At 46.8% G+C, this 16,653-nt stretch overlaps 1 protein-coding gene across 1 annotated transcript; it reads right to left on the bottom strand.

Annotated features, from left to right (window-relative positions):
- Nucleotides 1–851: 851 nt before the first annotated feature.
- On the bottom strand, nt 852–16,339 carry pnpla8 (patatin-like phospholipase domain containing 8). Its single transcript, XM_030341838.1, has 10 exons — nt 16,233–16,339; nt 13,919–15,094; nt 12,818–12,967; nt 11,748–11,899; nt 10,716–10,810; nt 10,126–10,297; nt 9,206–9,263; nt 8,750–8,944; nt 4,213–4,408; nt 852–2,590 (listed from the first exon to the last, which is right to left on the bottom strand). The coding sequence occupies exons 2-10, from the start codon at nt 14,888–14,890 to the stop codon at nt 2,313–2,315; spliced, it is 2,268 nt and encodes a 755-aa protein (XP_030197698.1). The 5' UTR covers nt 14,891–15,094; nt 16,233–16,339; the 3' UTR covers nt 852–2,312.
- Nucleotides 16,340–16,653: the final 314 nt, after the last annotated feature.

The raw sequence follows: 16,653 nt of genomic DNA, 5'->3' as shown, positions 1-16,653 counted from the left end.
CGTCATAACTATCAAACCAAACATCTTTCACATTCACCGAGCGAACATTATGAAAGTAAAATGCACATTTCTCGCTAGAAATGTTTCCATAAAAGCATTTAATGGCGTAACTATGTTACTATTTCCACACAGAATAAAGAAAGATGTCGGCCGTATGCTTTTGTCCAAGCTCACTACTCTCTGCCAGTGACGTCGGGTCAAGCTCAACGCTGATTGGGCAACACGGCTAATCGTCAGACGCGTATCTCGCGTACTTCGCGTAAAAAGTTCAATTTTTTGAACTCTTGAAATGTACGCGATATACGCGCGTATTGCGCGTATATACGCGCCACATACGCGCGTACAATGTTGCTTATACGCGTGAAACGCATTATACGCGCGTAAACCAATGGTTCCCTATGGAAAAAATGGCGATTTTATACGCGAAGTACGCGAGATACGCGTCTGGTGTGGCCGCACCTTTACATTATCATGTGAACACACACCTGGGGGGAGATAAGGTTCAATTCAATTAAAATACTGGAGATGCTGCTTGTGTTTTTGGCCCCACATGAAGTGTTGTAGACGGTGCCCTAACATCTGGTGCCATAACGTTCTCAGGCAAAACAGAAAGTATTGATTATTGGCAATACATAAACATGTGTTGTTTTTTTTGCCTAGGTAGTCTGCAACCCTGTAAACACATAATGACAGCAATAAGGATTATGGTTGAAGACTATCAAAAACAACTACAGATAATTTAATTTAAATACAATTCAAAAGTGTAAATATATTTGATGAAGAAACAAAATGAAAGCAAGTAAACATAAGAAGTAAGTATGCAAACATTGACAATGAAAACCCAACATGAATAATTTTTCATGATAATTATTTTAATGCTCTTTATCCTTTTACCAAGCAGTCAAAGAATGGATCAAAGCAGGATTCAAGGCAATGCAGGTATACTTAATTTCACATCGTTAGAATTGTGTGAGGTTTTACAATTATACAAGGTTTTATTCACGGCAAGTTTGGACCGATCTTTCTTGTGCATGCAACATCTTAAGTTCAAAACATTGAATTAATAATCTCTCGAAATATGGTTGATATAAAACATACTCATAGAGTAGAACATGCTCTTAACCATAAAATAAAGCAAATAAAATGAAATGACTATCCATTTGAAATATTTATGGAAAAAATCTTGAGGACTTTTAATTTGAAAGAAATAACCCTGTCATTATGTCCTATTTAATGAAGTCGTTTATTATGTATTGGTAGACCAATTTCTGAGACTTTTGCCATTACTTAAAACATAATTTAGATAAAATCGGGAGAGCTAACAATAGTATTATACAAAGTGCATTGAGTCTTAAGAAAGTATAAAGGTAGTTATCAATGGATTCTCTCAATAAACTACTTGGACAGAGTTGCATCAATAGTGTTAAAACAGAAATGTTGGATATTTACAAAATGAGCAGTTATCCCAATATCATACTAGTCAGTTATTACTAACGACAGTGAAATGTCTCACCACACAAATATGGGCACCTCATCATCTCTCATCTCAAACCAATCAATCAAGTATTTTTTTCCTCAACTCAATAATCAAAGCGTCCCAATTTAAACTTCCTGTCCATCATGTCATCCCCTCATACATCTATGGAGGCGGTCCCATTCACAACACTTGCTCTTCTCTGCTGGTTCCCATGCCACTGAGCTCATTTAGAATCAGAGCTGGACAGAGAGAGATGGAGGAGATTCCCAGTGTTGTACAACTGATCAGTGAAAGTGATGGGACTCAGTAGCAAATAAGAATTAAAAAAACAAAAAAATAAATAATAATAATATTTTGTCTCTGAACTCAGAAATACCTAATTGGCATAACCCAGTCCTCCAGCTGGGGAGTTAAACAACTTAAGCTCAGTGACGATTGCGTTACAACACACACAATGCACAAAACATGATCCCCTCTGCCCTCGTCCACCTCTGAATATCATCAGTATAAACGTGCGGACAGAAGCATTTAAAGACATTTTCCCCCTCCTATTTTTCGTTGGACCTTCGAATTACCAACTGCTAAATCTCAAACCCCTCCCTAAGCCCCGCCTCCTGCTCTCCTCCAATGGGCCGAGGGCCCACCGCTTAAGCCCCGCCCCCTGCCCCCTCTCCTCCAATGGGCCTTACAGCTTGGAGGAGGTGAAGGGCAGTAGCCCCGCCTTCCAGCCCCCTCTCCTCCAATGAGGCTACAGCTTGGAGGAGGTGAAGGGCAGGCCGTCGCACATGTCCGTCTCCTTAAGCCCCGCCCCCCGGCCCCCTCTCCTCCAATGGGCCTACAGCTTGGAGGAGGTGAAGGGCAGGCCGTCGTACATGTCCGTCTTCAGCTTGGCCCAGTCGGCCAGCCGCTGCACGTGGCCCTTGGGCGCGGCTAGCACGGCGGCCGCGCGCCGCAGCTTGGCGTCGTTGCGCAGCATGTAGCGCTCGCCCTCGCCCTTCAGGAAGTTGAGGCGCTCGCTGCGGCTCTCGTCCAGCGGCACGTCCTCGCTCAGCAGGGGGTTGAAGCGGAAGTAGGTGTCGGGCGGCAGCAGCGCGTCCAGCATGGTGTGCACCTCTGGGGGAAGAGGGGGGGAGGGGGGGGAGATAGAGAGGAGAGGGGAGGGAGGGAGAGATGTGGTTATTAACTGCATTTTTTATGCTCGCAAATCACATTTTTATACCTAGTTTTTATAGACATATATTTCTATTTTTTTTATTTACTTTTTATCCATCTTTTGAGTTTTGTATTTGATCAAATTATTTCTTATTTCTTCACCTGCATTAGCCATGTAATGATTGTTTGCCGTGGCAAAAAAGTTGTTTTGGTTTAATTGAATTAAATTGAGAGGCAGAGACAGAGAGGGACAGGGAGACAGAGAGAGAGACGGAGAAACAGAACCAGGGAGACAGAGAGAGAGACGGAGAAACAGAACCAGGGAGACAGAGAGAGAGAGACGGAGAAACAGAACCAGAGAGGCAGGGAGGGAGGCAGGCAGGGGGGGAGAGAGAGAGAGAGAGAGAGAGAGAGAGAGAGAGAGAGAGAGAGAGAGAGAGAGAGAGAGAGAGAGAGAGAGAGAGAGAGAGAGAGAGAGAGAGAGAGAGAGAGAGAGAGAGAGAGAGAGAGAGAGAGAGAGAGAGAGAGAGAGAGAGAGAGAGAGAGAGAGAGAGAGAGAGGTGAACAAGACAGGTAGAAAGGTGACCCGCTCACTATGTTGGAGTTGGAATCCAGTTGGCCTCGATGTAGTACATGAACGCAGCAAGCTGCTCGTCACTGACAGCACCGCCCATTCCCCTCTCTCTCTCTCTCTCTCTCTCTCTCTCTCTCTCTCTCTCTCTCTCTCTCTCTCTCTCTCTCTCTCTCTCTCTCTCTCTCTCTCTCTCTCTCTCTCTCTCTCTCTCTCTCTCTCTCTCTCTCTCTCTCTCTCTCTCTCTCTCTCTCTCTCTCTCTCTCTCTCCCCCTCTCTCCCCCCCTCTCCCCCTCCCTCCCCCACCCTCCCCCACCCTCTCCCTCTTTCTACCTTAGTTTGTGCCGACTGTGAATGGACCGATTCACCTGATTTACGACAGAGTCCAAAGCCATTCCGAGGTGTTGAGCCATTTAGTCTAGATGTTGTTCGCTGAGCGGCAGAGCTTATCACAGTCGACTGAACACCATCATCATGAACTAAACCCTAATAGATAGATAAGTCGCGTGGTGCCCCTGTGATGGCTCAGTGAGTGGCTGCAGAATCCCGGACCAATACAGATGTAATCTGAAGTCTATAAATAACCCTGGTTAATCCTGGTCGCTATCCAGCGTCACAGACACATCTGCCCCCCTCACACACACTCACACTCACTTTGAATCACAGACACACACACACACACACACAGACACAGACACACGCACACACACACTCTGGATTTGTATGGCGTCACGCATCTGTCACACACACGCATTACTTTCACAAACTGCTTAAAGTCTCACACACATCATCTCATTCTCTCTTAAAACACACACACACAACTTTCAAACAGTGTTTCAAGTCTCAGACACACACACAGACACTCTCCACACACACACATAACTTTCACAAACTCAAGTCACACACACACACACACACACACCATCTCATTCTCTCTGAAAACACACAAACACACACACACACCACAACTTTCGCACACTGCTTCAAGTCTCCCCCCCCCCCCCCCACTCACCCTCTGTGTCCGTGGCGCTGCTGATGATGTGCGTGAGCTTGGTTCGCAGGCTGGTGTACGTGGCGCTGTGCTTGCCCCCGTCGTCGTAGCGACCGGTGCCCAGCGACACCACGCACTGCAGCGGCGTGTCGGGCCACAGACACTTGCACTCGTGGATGGCCAGCGCCGTGGGGTTGTTGATCAGCAGGCCCCCGTCCTGGGGGAGGGAGGGAGAGAGGGGGAGGGAGAGAGGGAGAGGGAGGGGGAGGGGGAGTGAGTGAGTGAGTGAGTGAGTGAGTGAGTGAGTGAGTGAGTGAGTGAGTGAGTGAGTGAAAGACGGAGAAACAGGACAAAATATTTATCATTAACATGATGTCCAAATCCCAGTCTCATCGTCTGCGTACACCCTCCCACGGCTCTGTTCAGAGGGAGGGCTGCGAAAAGATAAGAAAAAGAGAGACAAACGACAGACAGACAGACAGAGAGACAGACCAAGAGACAGACAGAGACAGACAGAGACAGACAGACCAAGAGACAGACACACAGAGAGACAAACAGACGGACAGACAAACAGGCATGGAGAGGGGGGAGAGAGACTCATGAGGGCTCTGTGGCGATGGGGAGAGCCCTGTAAATCTCCACGTTTTCATTGCAGTGACCGTTCATGGCGTGCGTCTGTTGTTTTGATCGAGGGCTTTTATGATCGTCATAAACGAAGGCCGAGGAAGGCGAAATTGATGGAGCTTAACTCGGACGGAGAGCGGGAGGGAGCAGCGGACCCTGGCCTGAAGGCAAACACACCCTGGATAATCTGTTGCATTAAGAAGCCAGAGATATATGGCCTTGAAAAGCCTTGAAAAGAAGTGGGTTCAAAACGTTCAGCCCTGGAAATCTCAGTCATCAAATGACAAGCACACTAATGTATGACCATGTGGCCAAGAGCGTTGTACAGGATCAGTAGGAAGGCCTCAGCATACTAGTGCAATTATGAGTTTAACTATAGCACATAAGAATGGAGACAGACACACACACACACACAGACACACACAAATGGGTTTGTTTGGCTGTCTGTCTGTCTGTATCAGTGGCGGCTGGTGGTTTTTAAAGTGAGGGAGGAAGGACTGTGCGCTTGGTTGCCATTGGCCTGCTTGCACTGTTGGTGTATGGTGGCATAAGAATGTGAGACTCAAGTTGTTTCAGGGTGTTTTGGTGAACTACAAAATAGCAGGGAGGGAGTTATGTGAACAAAATGTATACAAAGCCACCAGTGGCATCACTGTAATTTGAGAAGGAAAGGATGCAAAGCATATTAGTCAAATCAGGCCTACTATTGATTTGTAAAAGTAAATAAAAAAATCTGGGCCTATTATTGGGCCTATTTTTGCCCTCACTGACTGAAGTTATTTAGCTATGTTTATTTTCAGTTACAATTGCTTGTAATGCTACCAGTAAGTCATGCGTACCTAGCATAGTCCTCCGTTTCCAATGTTTCCATTGTGCATTTAGGATCTCGCTATCGCAGATTTCACGTCTGCGTCTCTCAGACTGAGCACCCGCGGCAATGCAGACCGGGTTTGTTATCGACAGCGTTGCCAGATTGGGCAGATTTCCCGCCCAATGATAATTCTTCCAGCCTAACATGGTTAAAAGTATCCCAATTGGGTGGGAAATCGGACCAATCTGGCAACGCTGCTCAACATCCAGGGATCCTGCTTATTGGTTCATAGCGCAGACGGATAGATTTTTGCGCGAATCAGACCCCTTAAGGTCCCACCCACCCTCTCTCCCATTGAAACCCATGTTATCCACCGGCCGCCAGTACTTTCGGGAAAATGAATGGGAGTGGACGGCGGCGGAGGGAGGACGTTCCTCCCTGAAGTAATTGTCAATAGGCGATAGGGGGTGCTAAAGTCCCTTTACCCAGGGAAACGAACATTATATATTCAAAGGCAATAAAGTAGTCATATTTAAGGGCATTAATTCATTACAATAGTCGGGGCAATCTAAATTTTTTATTCTCAACAATGTTGGGGAGGATCTTCCTCCCTCTCCTCAATGGAGAAGCCTCCACTGGTCTGTATATGTGTGCTGTCTGCTAGAGACGTGACAAATAGACAGGGAGATTGATTAAGGTTGACTGTTCGATTCACTGCAGTATGCGTGTGTGTGACTTCCTCCAACCACAGCGAGAATTCCTCTGTCGGTTGATGTGTGTGCGTGTGTGTGTGTGTGTGTGTGTGTGTGTGTGTGTGTGTGTGTGTGTGTGTGTGTGTGTGTGTGTGTGTGTGTGTGTGTGTGTGTGTGTGTGTGTGTGTGTGTGTGTGTGTGTGTGTGTGTATGCGTGCGCTGGTCCGAATGGCACACTCCTCTTGAGAAATACCACCATGGGTCCTGAAAACTAAAGTAGGAGTGTGAGTGGTGGGCGGGAATGGTAGCGCAGACCGTGGGCCAGAACAACACGTGCATGGCCAGAGAACGGGTACGTTAGTCAGCCCTGGAGACCTTTTTAAAAAACACTGAAGCCCCATCTCTTCATCTAGGCATTCGGATAGACCTGCTTCCACTCTTGCTTCTCTTTGGTGTTGTTGATTTGACCCTCATTTCTTCTCAAAATGAGCATATACATTTGCAGCAAGCAAATACATGCATGAACACAAAAAGAACATCCAGCAAATTTTCATTGTGGTCCTTTTGTTTAAATGAAAGGATTAAAGGGGGTCCAAATGAAAGTTATTGATCATAGGCCACTGATCATATTATGACACAGGTGTAGCACAAATATAGTTAACCGAGAGGTTTTTAACGTCCAGGCTTCCAGTAGAATAGGAATATCATCTCTCTTCCTGAGTGAAGGCCAGGCCGAGTGCCTCAAACAACCTGTACATTCCTTCACTGACTCAAAGCGACCGGGGGCTGCAGGCTGCATCCCATGCCCAGAAAAGAGTTAAGCCTTTGGGTTGAAAAGCCCGCTGGTGAGGTCTGGTGCAGGGTCCCAGAGCAGTAAATAGGGCGGCGTGAGCATTGAAGATTAGGGCTGGTAATTAAGGTATCTAGGGGAGAAAGGGGGTGCTCAATTAGACCAACTATCCCACCAGGAGCTAGCATCACAGAGGGGGAGTTTAAGCCTTCTGTGTTTGTGGCGAAAGCTGGCCGCTAATGACTGAGGCCTGAAATCAACTCTAACGAATAGAACAACTCACTCTGAATGGCTCCCTAAAGATGAAATGGTCAGAGAAGAAAGGAATTGGAGTTGAGACATTGCTGGGACATTTTAATCCATTTCTTTCTTGCTCTCTATCCATCTTTCTTCTTTCTCTTTTCTTTTTGTTTCAGGGTCAAACTAAACGTTTATTTGCAACCAAAAATAATTAGAACAAATCTCAAAGAATAGAAAGTGAGAGAGAGCGAGAGCGAGAGAGCGAGAGAGCGAGAGAGCGCTAGAGCGCTAGAGAGCTAGAGAGAGAGCGAGAGAGAGAGAGAGAGCGAGAGAGAGAGAGAGAGAGAGATGACCACAACAACAGAAGGAAGGTGATCCGTTTTACTCATGTAGTTCCTCTCTAAAGAACTACGTAGTCCTATTTTATTTAAGGCACTGCTTACATTTTGGCCTATTCTGCTGATCTTTGCATTCCTTGTTGGAGTCGTGTATAAATGATGATTTCATATTTTGTTATAAAGCAGACACTACTGTTTTGTTTGTTTCCATGTACCGCTTGAAGCCAAGCTATCCATGTTGTTAACTATTGTCAACATTCTTAAAACAAATGGATGCATCGAAGTCAAACGGCACCGTATCTAGAACTGATCCAGAATGCATTCACGTCTGTGCTTCCTATGAATAATAGTTGAAGGACGCAGATGAATTCCTCGAACATGACGGACTATGAAGATCAATAGAGCAATCCAAGTGATTTGTATTCATGGTTATATAAAAGGTTCGATTTCTCCAGGAATCCCTTGGGCAAGGCATTTTTACAGGGATATTGATGACAGTGTTGCCCTTCATCAGTTCTGCTGGCAGCTAAAACTTGGCCCGCCTCTCGTGCAACATATAACAGGACACAGTAACACCACATCATCATTTAACCAGGATTATTCATGTTAAACCCCTGTAGGAATATATCAGAGGGATGAGCACAAACATATGGTCATCTTCTCTACTGAAGTATTTTAGTGGGCCTGTTAAAGCTTTGGTTGATTACTTGGATGTTTGGAAATATTTTACTCCACAAAATGTATTCATGCGAAGGCATTTTCCTGTTAATTTATGTTTTTTGAGTCTATCTGTCGTTGGATAAGGTGACACAGGGGTGGTTACAGCATGTGGCCCCCTGATGTAAGCCCTTGCATTTGCAGAATTATGAATGGTATTTAGTAAACATTACCACTTATCGCCAAAGATGTCACCAGAGAGAACAAAACCGAAATCTTTGAGATGTTATCTGAAGAATTATACACTGACATTGGGGGTGGTGGTGGTGGTGGTAAAATGAAGCGAAAAAAAATTCACTTCATTTTACTTTTCTTTTTTTTATATATAGTTTACTTCAAACCATACCTGGTGAAGGTCTTTTCCCAGGACAAACTCCTGGAAGTATCCCGGAGCAGCTGATGACGCCCGGATGGCTTGCCACATCTTGTGCTTGCAGTCGCCCAGGTAGTGGGATCGCGTCCCGGGCATCAGCCGGTAGTTGCGGAACACGTAGGCCTTCAGCGGCAGCCCTCTGTTCACAATGGTGCTCACTGCTGACACCTAGTGGCGACACGACGCAACAGACATGAAGATGCAATTAGCGCCGGATGAAATTCATTGTGATTTCATTATGAGGTGAATTAAAGAACAAGAAGAGAGGATCTATATTTTCTATGTTTGTATTCATTAAAACGTCATTATTTATTTTCTTATTTTATAACCCACATTCCCTTGCAATGTGGGTTAGATCAATTTATGTACTTCGGTCTACATCAATCATTTTACATTCTTAATAGTATATACGAGTGGGTATCAGCTTACTTTAGGACAGTTTGGACCCCTGGCGCTTTCAACCATGAGTCCCTCGCCCATTCTTTCCCTGAGGAGAAAAACAAAAGACCTCAACAAGGCTTCTATTTTTTTTCCAAAAGATCGGTCACCAATAAAGAAGAGAAAAGGAGACTGCGGACATGATGATGGCTAAATTAAATAGACAAGAGGGGGGGAAAGGAAAGGAGACATGGAAGCAAAGGAGGAACCTATAGACATCCTACAAGATACCCTAACTTAACGCCGATCTGCTCTTTAACGACCAGTATATAAAATCACAGAGTCACTTTAGAAGAGAAAAGAGAAGGCTAGAACAGCACTCTATTGCCTTCTTACTTATGAAGGGAATATAATTAGTGTTGTGCGTCTTATTTTTTTATTTTTAGGTATCCTACATCATGATACTTTGCCTGGAAAGGTTGTGGTTCCCTTAGTTGGATGCAATTGCAGTGTTGGCTGTGGTTACCTATAATTAACCCCATCTGTGTATATTGATTGTGCATTACCAGAATACCCGATGAAGAATGTCGTCTTGCCCGAAACATCCATCTGGCAATATTAATAACCCAAATTGGGGGGCTGTCCTGGCCTTACTTTTGTTATAATTACTACATTACGCTTGCAGCAGCCAGTCGTCAAGGTTTAATAGCGAGTTGAGCCTTATATTAAAGGGGACATATTATACCACCAAGGTGCGAGTGCGATTAGCCGTTACAAGCCGTTTTGCAAATGTGCAGCTTCAAACAACACGCCAACTTGTGATGTCAGAAGATGCACATTTTCAAAACGGCTTGTAATGGCTCATCATACTCAGACCTGGTGGTATAATATGTCCCCTTTAAATAACTAGATGGTAAAACAGTGGTGGAGAAGGAGAACCACAGCCCCAGGGCGGGAATGGCCGGACTGACTTGAGGATGTTCTCCCACACTTGGCTGTCGTAGAAGGCGTGGCTCCAGCCCATCTTCACTGTGCCCACGATGACGTTCTGCTTGAAGACGTCCGAGCCCAGCTTGCGATACATCTCCTCACACTCCTCCAGGGGGATCTGGAACACCCCCAGCATGAAGGCCAGGATGGCTCCTGGGGGGGGGGGGGGGGTAGGACAGACGGACAGACGGACAGGAAGACAGACAGTCAGACCGACAAACAGGTAGGAACCAGAAGCTTCAGAAACAATCGGCAGACATGAGTCCACTACGAGTACATAGGTGTCCCGGTCAGTAAACATACTTGTAGCCCAATGTTACGATTTCCTTTAATGATTAAATGATTGAATTGAATGGATTTATGTAAATTGTATTTAGCTCCCCCTCCCCACGATTTATAAACAATAAAACCCCAACGATTCCAAATTAAGGTCAAAATTTGAGGTCTGCAATTGGGTCATGGTCAAGTACGACAATGAAAGCCTTGAGAAAAGCACAGATATCGTCCTTCCATTATTCGAAGATAGTGAAAAACGGAGAGGGAGGGTGGCCCATAGGTTCAGAGGGCATACCTGTGCTGACTCCACAGATGTAGTCGAACAGTTGATGGATTGGTTTTCCGGTGAGCTCCTGCAGCTTGTGTAAAGTCTGGAGTGCCATCAGGCCCCTTGTAGCCAACACAATAATGAAGTCAGTAATAAGCACAAAATGTCTTCTCAGCTGTATGATACTTCTGCATAAGTATTTCACTTCTATTTATTAAGGTTTCATTCCACGGTAATCTCCTGTGTGCTGCATGTTATACTCTTTTAGATGCTTGTTTGCTGTTGCTTCTTCCCTAGTTTCCCATATCAGATTTATATTCATAAAGATGATAGATTATTAGAATCTTATCCAAAGCCTAATGCTGAGACGATCTTAGATCTGGGTGAACTGGGCGGATTTGCTTCAATGAATTGTGTTGCTGCCGGTCGTGGATCTGTAAGTCGTGCATTATCTCCCGACACAAACTAGGCCAGCCGTAGTTAACTGTACCCGAGATTATCTAGTCCCTTCTGAGTAACAGATTAGCAGAGATTACGTAATCAACCTCAGGTTACAGATCACCTCCCTGCAGCATGATTAACTCATCTCTGTCTCTACTCTTTTTTTCAGCCGCCCCACTGATCCCATCAGACTCGAGCCCTTAGCCCTTGGTATTCAAAAGTCTTGATCTGGAGGGCTTGTCTAATAGACCCTTGGAGAATAAGTCTCGCCTCTGAGGCTCCGGTTCCCTCGGTCCGATGTCTGTGGGAAATAACCTGGCGCTTTTGAATCATTTTGTGCATAACAAACTCTGTAGGAGGCGAAGAATTAAAAGCTGGGTCACGTTTTGAACTACACACTTTTTCCATCTAGTTTCGACTGGGTTTTAGATTTTTGGTGCTTTACGATTATTAATGCTACTTTAGGGCAATCCTAAAAACCCAGTCGAAACTAGATGGAAGAAATGTTATGTAAGATCATTCTAAAACCCCATCTGTATTTCCTAGAGACATTTGACCGAAGGAACCGGGAGCCTCGTCGGAGGCGGGGCTTATTCTTCAGAGGTCTATCGCGTTCACCTGGTCCCGCCTCCGTCGATGGTCAGCACCCGGATGCCCCGCCCCCTGACGGGGTCGGTGTATCCCACCAGGGCCAGCGCCTCCCTGACGGCCGCCTGGAGAGGGGGGTCGCTGGCCTGCCGCAGGCGGAGCAGGCGGGGCAGGGCTCGCTCCTGGAAGGGGGGAGGGGGGGGGGGGTTGAGAGAGGGAGAGGGGGGGGGGGGGGTTCAGCTCAGGGGTTCAGCGTGTCAACGCAAAAAGCATCTGCAAAGCGGCTGAATAGAGTGGCTCGTTTCATTTAAAGGGAACACAGATGAGGGCTATTCGCGAATGAGAGAAAAAAAGGAAAACTGAACAGCAGTTGTTTTGTGTCTTCGTATGGACTCAAATTAGAGCAGGTTCGTTTTGTGGGTCAAATAATGTCCCGGAACTCGATGTGGATCCTAGTTCCTGCGGTGAAACAAGGCTTAAGTCTCTTTTGACAAACATTTAGAGAATATCTGTTTTGAGTTCACTGCGGTGAGTTCATGGAGTTGAGGGATTAGCCTTTATGGATATGGATATATTTTATTTGTCATTGGACAGAAGTACAACGAAATTCAGTGCACTCACGTACTGGTCTCATTTAAAAAAGGTAACATAATAAATAATAAATAAATAAAATACATTCAACATTTCGTTCACTCACTACATTCATGTCGTCATACACTATACCGTTAACTTAGTGCCATTGTATGCCTAAAAAATAGTAAAAATAAATAAATAGTATGCCTGCTCCTGGCTAATATACTGTGTAACCAATCTGGGCATCTCTTCCTTGATTGGATCAGCTCATTCATCTTGCCTGTCAATCACAGGTTTCGGGAAATGCAACACGTAGCAATGGCAGAGAAACGTAGCATGAGATGGCTTAGAGAAGAAGGGGACTTTTTCTTCGGCCCTCCATGCTCTCTTCTGATCTCTCTTTACAACTGTAAAATCATCCCTGCAGCGCCTTTAATTCTCCACTTAAAAAAAAACGACTGCACTGACTAAATTGACAACGGCGTCGACCACTGCTTTTGCCCGACGCTAACACAGCCCCCGCGTACCTTGACGGCCACGCCGCGGGTCTCTGGGAACTCCAGAAGATGGCAGCTGAGCTCCTCCACGCGGCCAGTCAGCAGCCTGACATCGGTGACGCTCTGCAGGCCCTTCACCAGCGCCCGGGTGCGGTTGTCTACGCTCACCCTGGCGATGATCTGAGGGAGGAGGAGGAAGAGAAGGAGGAGACAGACTGAAGGGCTGATTACGGTCCCACGTTCAAGCAGCGCAAGGAGGTTACGGACCCCTTACGTCCTTGCGGACCCTCCTTGCGTCCACCCGCAAAGGGTGTGACGGGCGCCTCCCAAAAATGGTAGCCTTCCCTCGAGGTGACGCAGTAGCAAGGGCTGTGATTGGTCCGCTTACTCAAACCCGACGCAGAACCATAAAGGTTCACGACTGCGTCGAAGCGTCTGCGGGGGTCATTGGGTTGGGTTGAACGTGGGACCATAATCAGCCCTTGAGGATCGCTACGACCGTCCGAGCTCCAGCTCGGGCAAGGTAGGGGGTTTTTACCCCTGTCCAAAAGGTACCAGGTTTGATCCCCAAGATACACAGCCAATTTGTAGGCAGTAGGCCGCCATGATCAAACCAAACCCCTACCTGCTCCTTAATCATGTGTATGGGAAATCTCTACATTTCTTTGAATAAAAAGGGTAAAAAATAAAATAAAAATCATAATGAAATAGACATCTTAGGAATTAATATCATCATGACGTTCAGTTTTCCTGAAGGTTTCTTCTTTGCATTAAGCGGATCCTCTGACAATTTACATTTACTTTTAGGAATTTATCAGCACACGGATACACAATCTATAGTGACTTACAAGTGAGACTGAAAACAAATCAAAGCATACCACCAAAGTTGGGAGGTAGTGCAAATCAAATTCCACATGCTGCACAACCTTCATAGGACTGAAGAGCTGCCCACTTCCCTGCAGATTCTTCACTACTTCCCAATTTCCTACGGCGGATTTAGGGACGGGTGTTGCAAATAAGCATCCGCTATGAGCACTTTGACACTTGTTTTGGATAGCTGTTCTGTTAGTCTATGTACACTGTCTCTGTCCCTGTCGATAAACCATAAATAAATAATGCTATCAGCCTTACCTTCTCTCTCTGAGTCAGCAGCAGCTTCCTGGCGCTCTCCTCCTCCTTCTTCTTCTCCACCTCCTCCTCCTCCTTCTTCTTCTTCCCCTTCTCCACGGCCTCCCCGGGGGCCAGCCCGTTCACGACTGCGATGCTCTTGGCCTCCACACGGAACTTGGGGACGAGCGGTGCGATGTAGCTGCCCACGAAGGCCTGCATGCTGGGCGTGGGGTAGGACAGGTACTGGGTGAAGCCCTTCTTGGCGGAGGTAGTGGGTGGGGGCGGGGCTTGAGTCGGCGAAGCCTTCTCCGTCAGAGGAGTCCCCTTGCCAGGCGGAGGAGGAGAGGTTGATCCGGAGGAGGGGGTAGCAGCGAGGGGTTCCTCGGGCTTGGATTGGCCTGCGACAGGGACGGCGAGGGGAAGGTGTTCTACGGCCGTCTCGGGCGTTCGGTGGTGGTGGGGGTGATCACGGACGTGGTCCCCATGCCGTCGTTGTTGTTGCTGCTGTTGTTGTTGTTGTTGCTGTCCTTCTGTACCGTCCCTCTGTTCATCCGCGCCGACGCTAAAGTAGCTGTTGACGTGCTTGGCGAACGTGTTGTAGGTCTCGTCCACGTTGGCGGAGAGGGTCGACGGGTGGAACAGCTGCAGCGTCTGCTTGGCCACGGAAGAGGCGGACGGCGGGGAGCTCGCCGCGGACGCGTCGCCGGCGCTCGCCGAAGGGGCAGAGCCGGTCATGGGGGAGGTCGCCACATAAGGCTCCTCTTTGTCAGGTTGCCGCTGGGACTCTCCTTCTACACGCATGTTCCGGTCCAACCCGGGCGCCGTCATGCTGGTCTGGGCGGCGCTGGGGGGTTCCGCGTTGACCAGAACCTCGCCCGCATTGGACCCGTCGACCGTTGAGCTACCGAGCCGTAAGCGGGAGAGCTTGGAGATCAGGTCCTTGCTGCCGACCACTCGAGAGACGCTGTCGAGTGTGCTCCTGATCCGGGACATGCGTCTCTGGACTGGAAGGTCCTCCGTTGGTTAATACATTAACTAGTACCCCCCTCTGTGCTTGGGATTCCTATATAGAGTGATGTACCATCTTGGGCACTCTTGCAGGGGCTAAAGCCGATTTATTAGTACAATCGGTGGATGAAATATATATAAATATAAATGTATAATATTAATAGATAAATGTTTGAGTTGTCCTGGTATCTGAAAAAGAATGAATAAGAGAAAGTCAAGAATTGAAGCAGTGAAAACGTACACGGTTCAGACAGTTGTTTGAACATCAACATAAACTGAAGAGAGGCCCGACATAGGGCCCTGTCTCCCTGGTTGCCATGGTGACATTTCAACACAACACTGAAACAATCAACGGTCGGTAATTTACTGGCCCCATCAAAACAACAACAACACGATCACATGTTCACTTTAACCTGAACGTTACTTATTGATTAAACGGAGCCAAAGATCGGGTCTTTTGGTTTCTTCAATCCACTGGATCAGAAAGTAACTAGATAAATACCGGGAAGCGACAGTAGGACACTATGGAGGAGGACAGACCGTCGTCCAATACGAGTCTAAGGGCGGAGGAACTGGTGACAGTGGTTCTGGAGAGAGCCAACAGGGCCGTGATGAAGGACCTCGGCCACGACGACCAGATGAAAACCACCAAGAAGGTGGACCACCCGGGTCAGAACATGGACTGGGCGTCTTGTAGGGACTTCAGCGTGGAGCTCGGCCGAAAACAGATCATGGAATACATCAGCACATGGGGGCTGAGTCCCCGCTGGGTCCTCAACCTGGCGTTCCTGGAGACCATCCAGGAGGAGTACCACAGCCTCCACCGCTACAGGGCGCGGTTGAGCATCCCGACCCGCCAGTCGCCCGTCCCTAGAGACACCGCCTCGGTCTGCTTCACCGTGCGGCTTTCGAGGTTCAGGCCTCAGACTGAACGGGTGGAGGTGTGCTACACCTTAGAGTCCAACAAGCTGGTGCACTTGGCGGGGAAGACTGCGTTCAGGGAGAAGTGGCTGGAGGACTTGGTCCACAGCAAAGCGCTACTCAGACGGGCGGTTGACTTCTAGACTTCTAGACATCTAAACCCAATCAATCGATTACCGCTTTCACATGTTATGAAGAACGACTTTTATCGTTTCAAGGGTTGTTGTTTAATCTGATATTAATGTTCAGCATGCCAATCGCGTCGTCTTCATTGGTAATGTTAGGCGGCGGTAGTCAACATCTAATGTTCGTTCCAAGCTGTGTTTTGATTTATTCACATGTATTTGTTACCGGTTCAACGGGTTAAGTGAAGAGCTATTTAAATAGAAAAGGACTTGACCCTTACCTTTAGAAAACCGTATCCTATTCTAAATGCTTTCCTCGTACAGGTACTGTTTTGGTAGATGTAAAGAGGAAGTGACGTGTGTGTGGTGTGGCCGAAGCACTTCCGGTTTCTGGATATATTACTTTCAAATACTTTTTATTATTATCAGTTGCATGCAGCGCTAAACTATTGTTCTGCTTCGGTTTTAATCTGTCTATCTTTCTTTCTCTTTTTATTTTTCAACCAATCAGATGGCTCGGAAAATGTAATTGCTTCGACCAATCAGATCAGTAGCAAACATGAATCATTCCATATGGATGCAGTTGTATATTAATAGTAATAAAAGTATGCATTATTAATTACGCCTGCATCGAATACATGCCCCATTCTCTCTCTCTCTCTCTCTCTCTCTCTCTCTCTCTCTCTCTCTCTCTCTCTCTCT

Source organism: Gadus morhua, chromosome 19 (genome assembly GCF_902167405.1).
Source record: "Gadus morhua chromosome 19, gadMor3.0, whole genome shotgun sequence".
Lineage (NCBI taxonomy): Eukaryota > Metazoa > Chordata > Actinopteri > Gadiformes > Gadidae > Gadus > Gadus morhua.
The sequence above is the reverse complement of the archived record's forward strand: the minus strand, read 5'-3'. Positions and strand labels throughout refer to the sequence as shown.